Consider the following 19,438-nt stretch of genomic DNA (forward strand, 5'->3'; position numbering starts at 1 on the left):
ATGGAGCAAATATTTGCAGGATGTAAATCTAATGAGACCATAGATTTAAAGCAGATATCACTGGCACGGCCGTTTCGGCTAATGCTGCGTTCAAGGCAGGCTTTTGAAACCGTAAGTTACAGCTTCAAGTCACAACTACGACTTGGTAGCGTTCCAGGTAACCCGTAGCTCGTGTTTTTACCGTCCTGTTGTCTGTGAAAGTTCCCTATAACGGCCACTCGTTACTTCCGACCCGTGAACTCGTACCAGATCGAACTGGTATGACTTCACAGGAAGGAAAAACACAAAGTACGAGTTTCCGTGAACGCACCATGAGTTAGCAGCCCCCGCCCTTGTCAGGCATCAATTGGTCCTCGTGCTACGTCACCACATTCACGCGCATCCCTTGGCTGCACACACAGCCCTTCATGCCGTTCTCTCCCCTCATTGGATAACACTTGTATCCCACAAGGAAAATTTTCTCCTCGGGTTACAGCAGAGCAGAGTGACGGAGAGACTCGTGTTTAGGCTGAAATACTTCATGTAAGTGATTGCTGACGGAAAATAGGACTATTTAGGACTTATGTTAACAAAAACATTCCACTGATATCTGCTTTAAGACGGTGCAGGCTGACATGTGGTCTGGACTGGAGCTGGTCTGATGGTGACCAGACAGCTCCCCCTGGTGGAGAGCCAAAACACAAAGGTGTGAGGGTCAGTCGTCTACAGTCAGTCCTGAGGGGCTGGCGCTGCAAAAAAAAAAAGGTGTTTTTTTTTGTTTTTTGCAAACCCTAGCAGGCTTTTCTGAAAGTTTTTTTTAAGTTTTTTAAAGTTCATACAATACAGCTGGGAAAATAAGTATTGAGCACAATGTGCTGTAGTCCTTCATGGTGAGCCTGCATAGAGGCCATGGTAGTTGAGTACATTACTCATTGTTCACCTGCTGATTCCAGGTCAGTCTAAAGCTCTGAGTGCTCCTTGATTTTCATTTCCAGCCCTGACGGTGCATTCAGGGGTTTAGAAACACGTCTGTAACCAACGGCGTCAGTATGAAGTTCAACATAAGGTTGTGAAGGTGTTGACCCATCATGAGAGGCTTCTTGTGTGACACCTTGGTGATGACAAACCTTTTTCTAGGCATCAGTTAGGACTGAAGCAGCTGATGTTAATGAGCTCTGATAGGAGACAGGAGACTTTCTGAACACTGACACATTCCTGCTGCTTTCTGCACCTCCTCCTTTTCTTCATGTGTTCACTACTTATTCAATTCATTACACAGAACTTCCTTGTATATGTGGATTACTCGGGTTGTTACCAACCTGTGGTCAAATTTTTAATGTCAATATATGTGTAAAATCTCATAAATAGAAAGTTATCACACTAATAAGGTTATAACAAAGTAAAGAAAACACCACAAGCAGCTTGAACTGAAAGCAAAGCATTTTATTAGATACTATATTCAATATTGAAATACAAAAGGCTCTGGATTGTGTTCTGCTAATACAAAGCTCACAGATGTGTGAATTAATACAAATCCTGTATTATATCATGGATGTTAAATTAGACCCTTATCTGCTGCAGGAACGTCACACAAATTATCTGTGATTGTTCAGGAACGCTGACATATATCACACCCAAGCCGATGTTTTATAACAGTACATCAAATAAAACACACATATGCATGTTTTAAAACAATAAGAAACCGCATAGAAAATATACATCAGTCCACAAATAATTTAGAGCAGGGTGCTATCTTACAGAGGTAAAAGGAAGACTTTTGAGGATTGTAATTATATTGTGAAGTGAAATAAACAGAGGAAGTGAAAATGCAACACCTGCAGCTGTGTACTGCTGATGCTGGGCCTTCTGTTCTGATTGTTCTTGTTACTTTTAAGGCAAATTCACACGGGCCCAGTGGAAATTATAATTCTGATACAGATCTGGGGTTTTTGTCCTGTTTCATGCTTGAGAGTGTCAAATCTCAGCACAGCTCAGGATTTTAAAAAAGAAAAGTCTAAGGTATTTTCTGATGACTTTTAATGAATCACCTCTCAACATGCTGCTGCATGAAAACATGAACAAATCCCCCGACCCTCCTGCTGCATTTAGAGTTACTAGTGTAAATGAACAGAGGAAGGTCTCTGACTCAGGTCCTTTAAACAAACCGTATGAACTGGTGTAGGTCTACTGGGTGTAAAGGCATTTATTTTACTGGCAAGAAATGTCCATTTTAAACTCAGTATTACTTTGGTTTCCTTAGAAACGACACTAAAGCAAGGCTGTGTTCAAAGGTGAAGCTGGAGCCGCTTCAAAATGCATCTAAAGAAAAAGAACTTGTGTTTATTGCTTTAGCGACAAAGTGCCCATACATTTAGTCGGTTTTCTAAATTAAATTAGCTGTTTACAAGCACGAGAGACGAAGCGCAACAAGTCACGTGAAACTAAGACTCATTATAAAAAACACGTCCACCAGTGATACCACAGTGGTTTTTACAAAAGGTCAAAGCAACATTTTGGTTCCAGAGAGAATTCGAAGGCACATTTTAAATCCTGACAGCACGCTGCTGCAACCTGAAAGCTCAAAGTGACGGAGGAGGCTGCCAGCCCAGTATTAGTACTTCTCCTCATTAAATTAATTATGATGCCAGATTCTAATTAATAATCAGAGTAAGAGTAATATCCATTTATTACCAATTAACCACATGACGGATTAGTTTTCTTCCTTGTTAGAATGAAATTTGCAGCACACAAAAGTTGGACAAATTCAGTTCAGCAATAAAGGGGAATGTTTTTCAGGACAAAAAAAAAGCCAAATCAATGAGAGAAACACTTCATCTTATTTATATTACACAATCAGGATCCACCATCAGTGTGGAAAAAACACCCAAGCATCCTGAGGCCACATGAGTATATGTGACCAGCATTCCAGCACTCACACACACACACACATGCTCACATACAGTACACACAACGACACAGTCGCACATTACGCTTACGAGCATTGCCAAAAAAAAGTGCACACAAAATATACAAAGCAAGGACACAATCAGTTAACTTCATTCATGCTTTCCACCTCCAAATGCACTTCATGTGTGACCTTCCCCCCCGGCCGCCCCTTCACACCCACGCACAGCTGCTCACTGGTCCGCAGGTGGGAGGAAGAGTTACCTGGGGAATTACATGTTGTGCAGTGATGGTGGGGGTGAAAGGAGGGAGGCTGATAACGCAGCCTCACCAAGTTCAAGGTCTATACGTTATTAGGTTAGATCATGAAGGAAGGAGCTGCTCCCCTCGGTGCCAACCAAGTCTTCAGTTAAACCCCTTCAATCAGCCATCCAGACCTGATAACATATAGACCTTGACCTGTTCCATCTGAGCTCATCTTGGCCAAATCTAATATTTAGTTGTTTGCCTGGAAGGCTCCCTGGGCAGCGGAGGAAGCTGCACCGGCGGCGGCTGTCTGGAAGGTTTTATTGGACATCACGCCCTGTGAGAACTCCTGCTGGGCCTTCTGGAAACTGGCCCCGGTCCGGCGGTACATGCTGTGCACCTGCAGACGAGAGGAGATTGGTGAGTAAATGGTGTCCCTGAGTGGTTACATCGAAAATAACTGTCCAAAACAGTCTATTTACCATTTTATCATCATGCTACTCTCTGGTTCAGATGTTACTGGTCTGCATCAGTTCTCACCAAATACACTGTTTACCCCTATTTCAATGACACTGGCTAAAAACTACTTCATAATGACCACCACAGTGAGTAGGTCTTTCTTGAAAATATCCTACACCAACATCAACTACTTTTTTTCAGGAAATCAGCTGGAAATCATGGGACTGTTAAAGGAACAAACAGTGAAGACACATTGTGGCTTGTTGTACAGTTATTAAGCATTTATAAATAACAACAGATACTCAAATAACATCAAACAAAAGGCCATGAGCACTTGAAATCAAAGCCCCTCTGTGCTGACACACAACATGGAATTGAAAATTAAGGGATGCACCGAGCCAACATCTTTTTTGAAGTGGGGTTGTATGAGCTACAAATGCCCATTAAGTACACTAGATGCAGTAGAAAGGTCTCTCAGGACGGTAGACAACCAACACAGAGCAACACGGTTTTGCAAAGTCAGGAAAGTAATGTTAAAATCAAGCCTGATGCCTTCACTGTCTTCTAAATGACATTTAGGTATACAGTTTATTTATCCAACAGTGGTATTGGATCATATCGGGTACCAGCTGTTACGCTAAGCCCAGGTATCAGTATCTGCATTGGGAACGAAAAAGCCGCATCAGTGCACTGCAGCCCTTTTATATATATATAATAATAATAATAATAATAATAATAATAATAATAATAATATATAGGAGAAATGAATGAACTTTTACCATCTTAAGCAGGAAGACGGACAGCACGGCGCACATGGTGAAGAGGATGGCCACGATGATCATGATGGCTCCCACTGCCTTGTTTGAACTCATGGCAGTGAAGGAAGCGATCCAGCCACTAGAGTCAAAAAAAATTACTGATAGTCACATTTTGTTCACATGTACTGTACAGTTTAGAGGCGCAGTGTCCTAGATGGCAGTTTGGTTACATTTAGGGAGAAAAGAAGAATGTGTTGAAGAAGCAGAGTGAAAAGCTGAGAGGATGCAAAAAGAAGGACGAAGGTCATCAGACATAACAACTTGATTTGAAAAGATAATATCAGTCAATACATCAAATATGAACACTGTTTGTCTTGAAACAGGTAACTTGTTGCCAGTGCTAAAATATACCAGGTATTAAAGCAATCCATTCACTCCAATAGAGAAAACTAGATTAGCAAACAAGGTTAGCAAAGAGTATGAGGAAAGTTAGTGATATAGTGTTTTTTATTTTTTCTAATGTATTAATTTACAATTAAATTGTGGTAAAATGCATATTTTAGCTGCTTCATGTCTAGATTTGTTGTAACTTGTTCTTTGATTTATTGTAATTTTTTGTCTGCCTTATGTTTATGATAACTTGAAGATCTATCAATTCCAAATATAAAGTACAGTATATTAAAAATTCATCATAAAAAATATAATTAATGAATACATGCTGTAAAAGATCAAATAAAACATATTTCAATGTCTGGGGAGTGGGGACATTTCCATATTAATATCTCAGAAGCCCCTTTGTTGTTAAGAAGAAGTAGCTGAACTTTGCATCACTAATGCAGCACTGGAAAATATAAAAAAAAATAAGATGGGATCCACTCCACTGTCTTTTTGTCATGATGCAAATTTCCTTAATGACAAGACAAGTGTCATTATGAAATGCAAAATGGACTGGGCTCACCCCTGAAAGTGCCACTTTAAAATCAAAGGCTCTTAAAAAAAACAAAAAACAAAATATATGGGCTTCTACTCACATTTATCTTCACTCAATACTTTCAATCTGTTTCCATAACAATATTAACAGATAAAATATTTCCAAACACAAAATAAAATGACAAAAAAGGTAAGAACTAAAAAATAATCTAAGACCAGTATTTAAAACAGTTCACAATGTGAAGAGCCTGAACTCATCAGTTGATTCCTCCAGAGAGCAGCAGCCTGGAAACAGAGGCCAAGTCACATCTGGTTTTGAAATAGACTTGTGAAGTGATAATGTGACTATATACTGAGTGTTATTCTTGATTACTCTCATGAAGTGTAAAGCCAGTCCACTTACTCAACTCATTTTTGCCAAAACCAAACTTTATATCTGTCAAAGTGAGAGGAGAGCAGGTGTTGGCAGAAGGTGGCAGAGACAGTGAGCAGCAGAAACTTACAGAGTTAGCAGAGGCAGTCGACTAAAGGCTGAAGAATGGAAAGTCTCTGTCAGAAGAGATGGAGGAATGCAGAGTGATAAAAAAAAAAAGAGAAAAGGAAGAGGACAGTAGCATATAGGTCAGCTGACTGAAGCAACGCAGACACTGAAGACAAGAAACCTCAAGTAAAACTCACCAGGGCCCCGTTTCAGAAAGCAGGGTTAACTAACTCTGAGTTAAACCTGAACTCTGGGTTGACTAACCCCGACCTGTCAAACTCTGAGTTTACAGTTTCAAAACAGTTAGTTCAATCAAATCTGAGTTAATCTAACACCGAGTTAAACTCTAGCCCTCATCAATGGAACACACTCCAGCCTCCTACTTCTCACGAGTGGAGTTAGACATATTTATAAATGCTGATGCAGAACATGAGTGCATGCATATTCCAAAAACCAAAAAAACTATTGATTGTAGCAGCTGCAAAAGAACGGTCAGCTGTTCCAGTTTGTGCAGGTGCACTTAAACAGACACAAAACCAACTAAAGCAACAAAGATGAAATATAAAAATATAGTTCAAACACCATCACCAGCAGTCATGATGTTGTTCAACCTGCCCTAGTGGCTGCATTCAACATCAGAATCAGAATGACTTAATTGATCCCCACAGGGAAATTCTTTTGTTACAATCTCCTGAATAGAAAATAAAAAATCAAAAAATGTCCATGCATCAATCACGCCTGGAAACAAATTGATGAGTGCATCATCTCTTCATACTACACTGATTATTGATAGATTAATACCTGCTATTCTGTCAAAGTGAAACATTACAACGTGTATATTAGACGTTTCAGTGACGTTTCTCACAGTCTGACAGACAGTTGCCATGGACACATGCTTTGCGTTACCGATGTTATATCTATATGAAAATATAATAATAATAAAAAACAAGTTGCAAGACAGAGAATTTGCTCTGAGCTGCACATGTGGCCATAATGTGTCATGTGAGCGATGTGAAGGCTGAGAATAATGTTCAGATAAATTGACGGTGCAGAAAAACAAGAACGTTCAAACAAATGATATGCTGATAAAACATCCAATCAAGGTCTAATAATCGTGTAAGTATAGTGAACTATACACACTTTAATATCACTTCAGGCTTCACAAACTCAGGTTAGTTGGAGAAAACCTGCCAGCGAGCAGGTTCGGCTCACAGAGTATGTTTCCATGGTAACTGGTCAAGCTGAACTGGCTTTTGAAACCAAAAACCCCAAAACTCACCAAACCTGCTTTCTGAAACAAGGCCCAGGAGTTGAATAAATGTACCAAAGGGAGGGGGCACTTATTATAATATTATGTCTAATCTCTCACAAACAAATGTTACACACATAGAGAGACTCACCTGTTGCCCCAGCCAGGGATCCCCACGGCCTGGATGATGAAGATCACCACTTGGCAGAAAAACACGAAGAAGAAGAAGAAGAAGCTGAAGGAGCTGTCAGTCCTAGAGAAGAGAAAACATGCATGTCACTAACATATTACATCTATATATGAACAAACACGTTTTCAGATCAACATTGGCACTTTCATTATTAAACTGATAACTTGTGTTTTTACACCGTCTCATTTAGTTTGGTTGAAATATGTGATTGGATCTCAATGTGGACATGAAGCATATTGATGCCAGGTGTAAATGATATCCAGTCGCATGTTAAGGTTCACACCAGACCTTTTATTTTTGTCGCTGTCGCTCGTGTCGCTCCAAAAAAAAATCGCTCTGTCACTCAGCTGCAGTCGCTCGTCACTTTGGAACAATTAATTCGTTATATGACGAAGCCAGGCAGTTTTTGTTTCAGAAAATGCAAAATGTGAAACCTGAGTTGTTTTGGGTTGATGATGAGGTAAAGTTGGAATGGTTCTTCAGAAAAGAAGTCTTTACTATAGCTACTTTCATAAAAAGTGCCTGGTCAAAAAGAAAAAGTGAATTATTTATGTGAATTCCATGTGGTTTTTATTTGGTTTTGTCTGTGCTCTGATGATTTTGTTTGGTGTCTAAATATGATGATAATGTGTCTTGTAAGCCCTTATAGGCTGGGCACCTTAATTGGTGCACGACACGTAAATAAATATAAATTCATTCATTCATTCATTCAACAGATCGCTCTGATGACGTCATTCAAGCGAGTACAGTGAATTTCACCTCGCTCGGAGTCGCTCTTTTCTTCCCGTTTGTATCGGTCCAGCACAGCTGACATTGTACCTGTTACCGCCGTTTACCTGTTGTGGAAGTCCCACAAGCGCCGTACAACGTCAAACCGGCTTTGCTCTGCTGGAACGGAGGAGTTGTATTACGTTTCCATGATTTCAGTAGTTGTCATAGTTACGCATAGATTACGGCAGCCAATCAGTGCTGAGGGATGAGGGACGAGCAACTGACGGCCAGAGACTTTCTCATCTCAAGCGACAGAGCAAAAAATCGCTCAGAGCCCCAGCGCTTTTTCGCCTGAGCGATTAATCACTCAGTCGCTCGTTTGCATTGACTTAATATGTAAACTTGTCGCCAGCGACAAAAATAAAAGGTCCAGTGTGAACGCACCTTTAATGCCAGGTGTAAACTGGGTGTCTGTTACCTGACCTTTGTTGAGAATGCAGATGCAGAGAGCAGTGCTACATTGTGTGTGTAGAGTACTGTAAGCAATGTGGTCCATTCATTGCAGACCACTCCAGACTTGTTACTGAGACAACACAATACAACTCAACCACAAAAGTGTTGCACAGAAGAGCGACTCACTTGAAGGCCTTGTAGACGGGCCGGTACCAGCAGAGGAAGGAGCAGGGAGCGAAGAGGATGAGCCAGAGAATAGCCAGGCCAAAGTCCACTCCATGGCTTGTTTGAGTAGTGAAGAAGGCCAGAGAAGCCAGCAGGTTGAGGAACAGAGTCACACAGTTCACTGAGGAAACACAGAGGGAGCCTGGTGTCAGTCACACTGATCACATCTGGAAAATCAGCTTGATCTTCATGTATACAGTAAACAGAGACCACTCTGGTCATTTGGTGTGACAAATGAGTAATGCTACACAGATCTGAACAACACAATGTTAAGATGTACTAATACCAAACTGGGCTACATCTAAGAAAAAGAAGGTGACACAAAAAATATCACTAAGGGTCATAAAGTCAGGGTCTAAATAAATCCCACTGAACTAAGGAGGAAAGACATTTCAGGTGTCAGTGTCCCTGCATGCAGAGTGCTTATGTTTCCACAAGATGGCATTTTTACATTTGATGGTTTTCTGTGAGTGATCACAGTGACTGTGCACAATAGCACTTATCATTCAAACACAGCAAATGTTTAAAGGGATAGTTCAAAATTTAGGCAAATTCACCTTTTGCCATAATCCCTTTAGTCTTAGGAGTAGGTTCATTACCTTTAATTGTCGGTGCAAGCTGTATTTAGAACAGCGGAGCAGAGCCACAAGCTGCTCAGAGCTACGCTACGGAGTCTAATGGGATTTCTGTGTTTCCTTCATCAAACTCATGAAATACACAATCCAACAACTCCAAAACACTCGAGTGGAAAAGTTGTGACCTGCACATTCACCACACTATGAAATAATAATGGAACGTTACGAGACAGAGTTGTTTTCGAGGCAAATGCACTACATCCCACACATGGCTGCTGGGTGGATTTCAGAAAAGTAGTTCAGAGTATTTGCTTCATGTGTCATAATGTTACACTATTATATGTTGTTATTTCATAGCGTCGTGAATGTGCAGGTCACAACTTGTCCACAAAAGCGTTTTGGAGTTGTTGGATTGTGTATTTAATTTGATGAGGGAAACATGGAAATACCATGAGCCTCCATTGCGTTAGCTGAGCAGCTTGTGTCTCTGTCCCGTCCATCTAAAAACAGCTTGCACCAACAATTAAAGGTAATGAACCTACTCCTAAAACTATAGGGATTATGACAATAGGCAAATTTGCCAAAATGTTGAACTAACCCTTTAAGCAAACCTACTGTAAGTTTAGATTTTCAAACAGTGAGTGAATCAAAACAGTGAAGTTTTGAAATACATAATACTACATGTAGTACTGTATGATGAGGCCTAGGTTTGTCACAATCATGAAATTTTAGTATTATTAGTAGTATATTAACGCTTGAATTGTCTTTTTCTGATCATTTGAGGCCACTACTATTGTACAAACCTACACGTAGTTTTATAATACATACACCTTATGAAGAAGAAGAGCCATTGGCTTTGCAGCTATATCCATGACACTAATGTCAGTAGATGCTCATAGAAATGTGGTTGTTGAATATTAGAAATGATAACCAGTGTGCAATGTTCCACTCATGTGTAATTCAACCATAGTGGAAGAAGAACACTGCAAAACACTCCTAGAATATTTGTCTTATTTCTTGTAAAAATGTCTTGTTTCTAGTCAAAACTAATCTCTTTTCATTTAAAATGAGACTCGTCACCTAAAAATGACTTGTTTTTAGATCTTTTCACTTGTTTCAAACACATTTTCACTTAAAATAAGTAGAAAAATCTGCCAGTGAAAGCTAATTTTTTGTGCTTGTAATAAGAAAGAAAAACTTGCCCCACTATCAGATTTTTCTACTTAAGAAGTAAAAAGTGTCTAAAAACAAGCTGCTTTTAATGTGATGAGTCTTATTTTAAGTAGAATGAGATTCGTTTTGACTAGAAATAAGACAAATATTCTTGGTAAGATTTTGAGTTTTTGCAGTGAAGGGGGCGCAACGCAATGATGTCATCAAACAGTGGAAAACAATGAGGAACTAGTGATGGAAATATGACATTTCTGTTAGTTTCATCCAGTTGTTTTTTTGTTTGAACCATTATGTAAAATGATTGTGGTCAGCTCAAATAATTGTGATCAGGCGATTATGTCATGATTGTGACAGGCTCTCTGGTTTTGTGGCATTTTCTTTATGCTAATGCTTAAAACTGTCAACAATAATCCTTACTACATACAGAAACTATATCATCATTCACGTTTTTAGCCCAACACACCTACCATCTACATCTATGTACTTACACATCCAGAGATAGTACATCATCTTGCACACTCTCTGATACTCCGGGGGGATTTCCTCTGAGAAGTCCTGATAGAAACATGGTTTGATGGGGAAGCTCTTGGGAAGTGGTGGCCAGTTGTTCTCTTTACCTGTTAGGACAGAGACAGAAACATCCCTGTTAGAGAGAGAGAGAGTGGGCTGCTCTATCAAATCATAATCAGTCTACCATCAATATACCTCCTGGTTTTTATTTCTAGGAAGATTTATTGACATGGAGCAAATATATAGTGAGTACTAGTACTTAGACTCCCCATTGTGCAGAAAAATATGGTTCTACTGAAGTAGCCATTGTGGCAGTTAGTAATTTTGTCCTTGTAGATATTTGAGTTAAACTGTGTCATAATAATATTGTGTTTGGACCACCAAGTTCTGATCACTTCACCCTTAAGTCTGAGTGAATGTTTGTGCCAGATGTAATGAAATTCCCTCTGGCTAATCCTGATATGTCACACTCCCAAGAATGTGAGATCACAGTGAGTGACCTTGAACGTTGAACTTGGGTATTGTGTTCAGGAGAACAGCCCAGAAACACAACGTCTCTGGCTTTCCTGACACGGATGGAAGCATAAAAGTGTTCCGGCTTGAATGAACAAAGATATGAAGAAAAGAAAACCAGATTTTAACCTTCAAACCGTTTTAACCTCTAACGGTTTTTGTTTGTATTTGAAAGGCAAAACCTGCTAACTGATCAATCAAATTTGGAAAAACTTTTCACCATGAAAGACAATATCACCCACTACAATAACACCTGGTCTCTATTCATACAGTACAATTTGTCCAGAGCTGATCCATTGAAACACTACTTCACACCATTCATCCCTTCCTTTTCCCACTTTTTCTTTTTATTAACCTCTTTATTCTCTGTTTTTGTTCCCAACAAATTCAATATGCCTGATCAACACCTCTTTTCACAGTTCCACCCCCCATTCTCTGGTTTGTTCTGTCCCATACGGTTCTGTACATGTCTAACTGTCTGTGTAACGGTCTTGTAATGTGTGCTTAAATGTTCATTAATACAAAAGAAAAAAAGAAAAGAAAAGCAAAATCAACGAAGAGTCTGTGACCTCAATTCAGTAATTTTGTGTTGATTGTTAAACATTTTTATGTTTTGTGTTATTTCTGGGAGTGTTCTGGGAGGGCTGCTGCTGAGGAAAGGAGAGGAAAGCAGGGCAGGGGAAGAGGGAGAGGAGGAGGGGAGGAGGAGGAGGAAGAGAAGAGGTCTTTAATGACCTGTGGGGCCTCTGCTCTGGAGCTCCTGCTCCCTGCGGTCCAGCTCAGCAGCTTTTCTCTCCAGCTCCTCCTGCTGCCTCAGCAGGTTGGCCTGAGCTGCTGCAGCAGTCGCCTGAACAGGAGAGTCACAAACACTTTAGTCGACAAACACAGTGGATGTTCAGGAATTTATCTTGGTGACATTAGTGCAGAGACGCGTCAGCAGCTCATGTTACATACAGTATAGATGGTGCAGAGGCAAAAAGGATGGCGACGCAACATTTCAAAATAAGATAACCAGTTTAACATGTAGCAAACGTGTAGATGAGCATTTGTACAAGTGCTTATGGAGCCGTACATGTGTTTTTACTTCTTACATGGCCATGACACTGAATGTCTGAAAACACATATTCCTGATCTTCATATCTGCCGTCTGGCTTAGCAGAAAGAAGGAAGGATGTAGGTTATCTGTAGCGCTATGAATATTTATGACTTTACCAGAGGAACAAGCAGGCTCATTATAATATTGTGTAAACTGAGAGGATGTTTGTGTTGCCAGCGACCGTCCTCAGGTAACACTGAGGAGGAGGAGATACTGTGAGGCTGCATGGACGGCCGGCTGCTCACTCTCATCCAGTCGCTGCAGACGTTACATCCAGCTGACTGCTGCCTATCATTACAACCATGTATTTCTATGATGGCGTTGAGCTCTGTAATCATAAAGTAAACAAATGCAAAGTACACATTGCAAAATTCTTAATGTAGTTTGTGCCTCAGGCCAAACAGCTGAACAGCCAGGTCTCTTAGAAACAAGGCGTGGACTGTCAGTGAAATATTTGAAAGGCCATTATTTGGCCTGGCATTAGCTATTTAATGTAGCTGTAAGTGTTGCATCATGTGTTAGATTAGTAATATCTCAGATCACACTGGAGGTTGCTCTTTGGATCCTGTAACATGGAGCGTCCATTAAAGGGTTACTACTAGCTAAATGATAAATGATAAAGATTTATTATGTTCAAAAATCATCCCGTTTTTTTTTTTCTTTTTTTACTGGAATATGGTTTAAAAAAAAATTCTCCACACTATCTCTTGTTTTTCTGTATTTGGTTTATTTATTTAGCTTTGCTCTAATTTTCTGTTTGTTTTGTCACTTTGTTGACTCCCCTCTATGTCCAGTGTTTCTTCTTATTTATTTTTTTGTACTATTTTTGTAGACGCCTGCAGCACAGCGCTGCCTACTGTGTGAACCAGAACAGAGCTGCAGTTTACAACTCCCGGTCGAGGAAACTGTTGTACTGTTGTCCTTTAATTACTTTTACTGTAACAGATAATAATGATGAGGAAGTTTTGGCGCTGATAGGTAACTCACCTGTGGACTGGGCTCTGTGGATGGCTGTAGTACAGCGGGCTGGTAGGGAGCAGCGGAGGCTGGAGTTGTGTGAGTAGCTAAGCCTTCCTGGAAAAAATGGTAAGCAAATAAAGAGGTGTGAGAGGGATAAGACGACAAGAAAGACAAACAAACAATGAAAATTGAAAACTAATAAGGGGAATCAGGGATGAACAGAACAAGAAAAACAAAAAAAGGAGATACACAAGTACAATGTGCAGAAAAAAACAGCAAAGACAAGGATGATCAAATCTTCAACAAGAGGAAAAATGGCAGAGGGAAAAAGGTTGAACAAAAAATTTTAATTGAGAAGAACAAAGATAAAGGTGGTGGTTTCAGATTCTTACTGTGGACTGGGCAGGGAACGGGCTGTACTGTTCAACTGGTTCTACACTGGAGTTGGTCATTTGTCTGACAGACGGGTCCTGGAGAAAAACAACACAAATCATCATCACCATCAGTTACTCACACACACTGAACGCATCAGTTCACTACTTCAGTCCTTTTCAATTGACTTAATTCTCTGATTGAGCCATAAAGAGCCAGCTCTCAAACATCTTTAACTTGGACTCTTGGACAGTGCACCACCGGACCAGTGCAGGAAATGTGGGGAAATGACAAACAGCGTACAATATCATGTCGGCAGGGAATCGAACCTGGGACTTCCTGCTGCATTTGGGCTGCCTGAGCACAGTGAGCAGCACTGGTGCTTTAAATATTTGTCGGACTTCAAACGTCCTCTAATCTTGAGTCTTGGCATTTATTTTCCCTCTGAAAAACACACTACTATTACTGCTGTGGTGTTTATCTTATCTCCACGAGAACTCACTCCCCTGCAGGAACTTTCACTCCTGATGCACTGGAGGTCGAGTCTGGTACCATGCTGCTCTGACCAAGTAACACACCAAGCTATTATTGCAATAACCTGTGAAGGTCTTGATAAATCATTAGCTCAGAAGAAGTCTTTTCTCAGCAGTGGGGCATGGGTTACTGGTAAACATTAATTGGCTCTGGTGAGATATGAATAATCAAAGAACTGAACCGTCTATAAATGATACAGCAGCTCATGAGATTTTCCGAGGCTCTGGTCTAAACCGAAGTGCACCACTGACCTAAAAATGGTCCGCATTACTGGATTTATAATAACACCATAGTTCAGTCCAAAGTGAACCAACACTTTTCTCACTGTCATATGGATTTTGTGAAAGAAAGCAGATGTAATCCAACGTAAAGGGAATGAACAAGGCAAATACATTCAAATGAGAGCTGCAGGAATCAGAGTAATCATCGATCAATGATCAGTTTTACATGACAGAAAACTGAATATTTTGTTTTTTTGTTTTAGACTCACTGTTAAACACCTGAGGATGTCACCTTGAGCTGTGGACAACTGTCACTGACGTGTTTCACTGTCCTCTCACATTTTACAGCCAACACTGTTGAGTTATTGAGATAAAATGGCTGACCAGTGAATTAATGATAAAGATAATAACATGATTGATTATTATGACTGATTAACCAGCATGAATTGCAATCTTAGTTACACCTCAAGTCCAGCCATGAGAAACCTGTATTCATCTACTGTAATATGGTGTGGTTGAGCCTCTGACTGAGTATCAGGTCCTCTGAGAATATTTCACATTCCTTTACTGTCCAAAATACTCCCTGGCTGTTGGACTATTTTGTTCTCTGGTCCACCAGGATTTCATCTCTCTGGTCTTTGTCTCAGACCTTCGTCACCCTCACCTGGTCTTGGCTCTGTGAACTGTCTCTGACCCACATTTCATGCCATGAGCTGGCAGTTCGTTTTATGTTGTTCATCATCATGTCTGTATCACCGCATTTGTGACCACGAACCAGTTTCAACAAGAACTGAACAATAACCGTCACCAGAGAGGAGTGTTGCATTTGTTTTAGCCTGCTCTTCCTAATAAACAAGCAAATGAGTGTTCAATAAAACTAAACCTGTGACAAAGGCAGCTGAACCACAGTAACAACAGTTGCTACACATCTGTGTCAGTGTGTCCTCTACGAGCATGAGCTAAGAACAAGAAGCTCACATGACAGCTCCACACGGCTGGTCATGTGATGTCGAGTGTGACCTCACTAACTTATCTGCTCCAGACACACCTGTTAACATTCCCAGTAGGAGACAGGGATGTAGTGTGACTCAACAGTCCCAACACTTTAATACCTGGCATTATGGGTAAATGCCAGGTATTATGCTAGTTCAATGAACTGATGAAAAAAATGCAGCTGATCACACCCTTTCAGACTGATCTGACTACTACTACTACCACTACCTAAATATTCATACATACTGTATCTAACATCTTGTAACAGGAACGTCTTCCTGCTGCCTAAGGAGACACTCAAAACTTATCATGCAAACTGTGTTTACCATATGTAAAGGCAGGGGAAGTATCCTGCTGAGTCACAACTGAAGCACTGCTTGTGCCTTTTGATGACACAGCACTAAACGGCAGCCAGTGAAGAGCACTGTAGCGCTGAAAACCACTAAAACCTCACCGAGGAGGACTAACGGCTCAGAGGAGCCACTACCATGTCTAAAGCAGCAGCTAGGAGGTGTGCAGGCTACGTTCTTCACTCAGCTCTGAAGATTTGAAGACTTGTCTGAATCTGAAGCAATGAAAATAAATGTGGACTCAAATCAACATGATGTCCTTGCTTCCATCTCTGTCCCTGCACCAGGAAACAGGATTTGCTCTGATAGCCTTTGGAGTGTGTCAGGGCGTGGCTACTGCACTTATTCCATAATCTACAGCTGAATACGGCTGCTGAACAGATTTATTATCACATTCAACCACTCGACAGTGTGACAAATTATAGATACACGACTGGGAAAAATGCTACAGTTAATTCCAAGGTCACAAAGGGTGCACAATGGGTTGTGTTGGAAATATTTCAACTGTTTAGACGTTGACCACAGGCAGGAAGCCTGTTGGGATTTAACCAGCGAAGTGACATATTCTGTGACCGGGTTATTTATTCAGCCACTTCCACACCCAGCAAGCAAACAGTGGTCTTCACTGACGTCATGGTTATTGTGCAGATGGTCTACTAAATATGACTGTGCACTACTGTTTAAGTGCAACGTCAATATAGGTAGTTAGTCATAAAATCTGTCTGGTTGCCTGGTTGCCTTCAAGTCATGGATGTCTCAATTTACCGATGGTTTTTCTACAACAAACTTCAACAAACAAGCTTTGATAAAATTCCTCAACATTTAGGCCTAGTACCTAATAAAATAATGAAATAAAATAATAAATGAAACCAGATTTTAAAAATCAGGTGGCAGAAAACAGTGGGTGTGTATGGCGTGGAGCTATAACCTAGATTAGATGTTATCTGCACAGCAGCTTAAGTCACATATTACAAGCTGTCCATTGTAACTAGTCGGTTAAATCCCATTGATCTCTCATGCTGCATGTTAACCCCCACACACATTTTTGAAGAAGCTACTTGTGACCAAATGACATGCTCAAAGAGAGGGGGGTGGACCGGCTAACATGTTTCCTTTTCTGCAAATGTTCAACTTGAGCTACTGAGTAGTAAATAAAAAAGATTAAAAAAGATTGAGTAAGATATAGTCTCATGATGATGATAGAAAAGTGTGTTTATGGTTTTACGGCTACACAGAAAAAAAAGGTCAAATCCTTGAAAGAAAAAATACACAAGACACTAAACAGACTCCATACTGTAGGTTTTCCTGTGTTGGAAACCAAGAAGATTGTACCTCAGAATATTAAATATGTAAATATTGATGATAATAATAATACTTAGTGGGTCGAGATTTCAAATTTGAGGTTTAAAATAAATTGGCATTTAATCAAGATGGACAATGAGGTAAAATGTACTCAAACTGAATCAGAATCCTCCATTTTTGGACCTTGACTCACATTCAGGATCAAAGTCAAGATATCACAGCTGTTACTTACTAGAAGTGAGACATTTAATCATCATTAACACAATGTAAGCAAAAATAAACTTAGCTACACATTTTTGCCTCAAAGTGAGCCTCTAAAACATTGAAAAATCAATAGTGGTTGCATACTAACTCAACGATTGCTGGCAGGCTGTATGTTTAAAAGTTATATAGATTCAATACTGCTTTAGCACACAAAGACAATGAAGTTACACAGCTTTTTATAGACTGAATGGACTTCAAGGCTGCATCCTGTAGATGAGAAATTCAACCAGATAGAGGTAGCCTCTCATGGTACACAACTATCCAACTGCATAGAAACTGTACTTCCAGCAGGAAGACCTAAGACCAAAATGCTGCCTGATTAACCCTGAGTATCAACACCTTACTAATGCCAGATAGAAGAAGTTATCTGTGGCTGTCAGTACTTTTGCATGTCATGTAGGCTAGTACATTTTGAGTATTCTGTGGTATTACTCAAGTAAAGAATCTCAGTACCCACTATTGAATTAAACAAATGTACATATTACTGTACACACTCAATTAAATCATAATCGACACATCGGGGAATCCACACAGTGATACCAATGCTTTTCGAGTTGAATAGTAGCAGTGAAAATGAAGCTAAAAAGGTTTGACACACATTCCTGACTAGCTACGGTTTAACTTCCTGCAACTAAACCCAGAGCACACCCCGCCCTTTTCTCCGGCAGAGCTCGTTGTTTGGTTTCGGTGCTGTCAATCAGCCACCTTGGCCAAATGTCTTTCAGGAGAGCAGCGGCATGTCCCGCCCCCACATCCTCCCAACAAGTTTCCTTTTAGCAAGTGATATGTCAGCGCCCAGGCTAGAGACTGCTCCTTACCAGCTACTCAGCTACCCCTAACACCGACATGAAACACTCACGTTGAACGGGTTGTCGCTGTCCGGCGCTGCGAACGGGTTGTTGTCAAATCCCGACATGGTGGAAAGGCCGCGGGGCTAGTTTGTCCTCTCTGAGTGGGGAATAAACAACAAACTCGTCTTTGTCGCTTGTGTTGCCTCTCTCCTCCTCACTTCCTCGAGTCAAGTTGTCGGCGCATGCGCCCTGACGCTGCTGGGCGATGACGTGTACGTCAGTTGACACAATTAACAGTCACAAAGTAAAGGTGCGCCACCTGCGGATTTCTGCCTTCTCACTGATGTAAAGATAAGGTTTTATGTTTTCATGCTTCACGTGAGAATACGTCATTATAACAGTTAAATGATATACTCAGCGTCATCAAATAAGTTGGGCCTACATAGCAGCAAACTCCAGTAATAATAGATCTATACTCAAAAGTATAGCTAGTCTGTAGTAATGTTGTTGCTAAGTAACTAATTGCCTATTATAAAGGTGAGTGCTAACGATGATGAGTATTTTAACAAAGTCATTACCATGACATGATTTCGTATTATCCCTACAGTAGCCTAAATTAGCCTACAGATTTTATGTATAAAGATTAAAGCACACGACATGGATCTAATATCATTTTTTAGACAGGCTTTCTTAGGTCGTTCCTAGATGTTTTTATTCTCTCTCTGCACTCTAATCTCCTCCTTTAGCTGTTTTATCTACTGCCGATTTAAATCGTGTCTGATTTTAATCGTGTCTGATTTTTCTCTTAGTCTTTTGTTTATTTTGTTTCTGGTTTCTGTAGCACTTTGAGATTACTTTATGAAAAGTGCTTTACAAATAAAATGTACTATTATTATTATTATTATTATTATTATTATTATTATTATTATTATTATTATTATTATTATTATTATCATTATATGGATAATTGTTGTTTAATTTTGTTAAAATGGTGAAGGTTTTAATATCTCATACTAAGTGGTGTAGTGGATGGTCATAAAATAAGAACATTTTGCCATGTGCTGTACTGATTTTAAATCAGTGTCACGGCTAATTTTATATTTATTTTTTTATATTTTAGGCTAATCAAGTAAAATCTCAATAATTATACAGAATTATTTTGCAAAGAATAAGTAAATGCGTGGAAATTTTGTGAAGGC

General features: G+C 40.0%; 1 protein-coding gene across 1 annotated transcript; it reads right to left on the reverse strand.

Moving 5' to 3' along the window:
- Nucleotides 1-1,407: 1,407 nt before the first annotated feature.
- scamp2 (secretory carrier membrane protein 2) lies at nucleotides 1,408-18,476 on the reverse strand. The gene is made up of 9 exons (XM_085778486.1): nucleotides 18,308-18,476; nucleotides 13,805-13,882; nucleotides 13,440-13,526; nucleotides 12,092-12,203; nucleotides 10,822-10,950; nucleotides 8,547-8,706; nucleotides 7,158-7,259; nucleotides 4,368-4,485; nucleotides 1,408-3,529 (listed from the first exon to the last, which is right to left on the reverse strand). The coding sequence occupies exons 1-9, from the start codon at nucleotides 18,362-18,364 to the stop codon at nucleotides 3,380-3,382; spliced, it is 993 nt and encodes a 330-aa protein (XP_085634612.1). The 5' UTR covers nucleotides 18,365-18,476; the 3' UTR covers nucleotides 1,408-3,379.
- Nucleotides 18,477-19,438: the final 962 nt, after the last annotated feature.

Source organism: Trachurus japonicus, chromosome 6, assembly GCF_045865225.1.
Source record: "Trachurus japonicus isolate A0001 chromosome 6, Traja_1.0".
In the NCBI taxonomy this organism is placed as follows: domain Eukaryota; kingdom Metazoa; phylum Chordata; class Actinopteri; order Carangiformes; family Carangidae; genus Trachurus; species Trachurus japonicus.

Coding starts and splice junctions, on each gene's coding strand:
- scamp2 (XM_085778486.1), bottom strand. CDS start 18,364: ATGTCGGGATTTGACAACAACCCGTTCGCAGCGCCGGACAGCGACAAC. Junction 12,204..13,439: donor CCACAGAGCCCAGTCCACAG/GTGAGTTACCTA, acceptor TCTCCTGTTCAG/GCGACTGCTGCAGCAGCTCA. Junction 10,951..12,091: donor CCAGAGCAGAGGCCCCACAG/GTCATTAAAGAC, acceptor CTGTCCTAACAG/GTAAAGAGAACAACTGGCCA.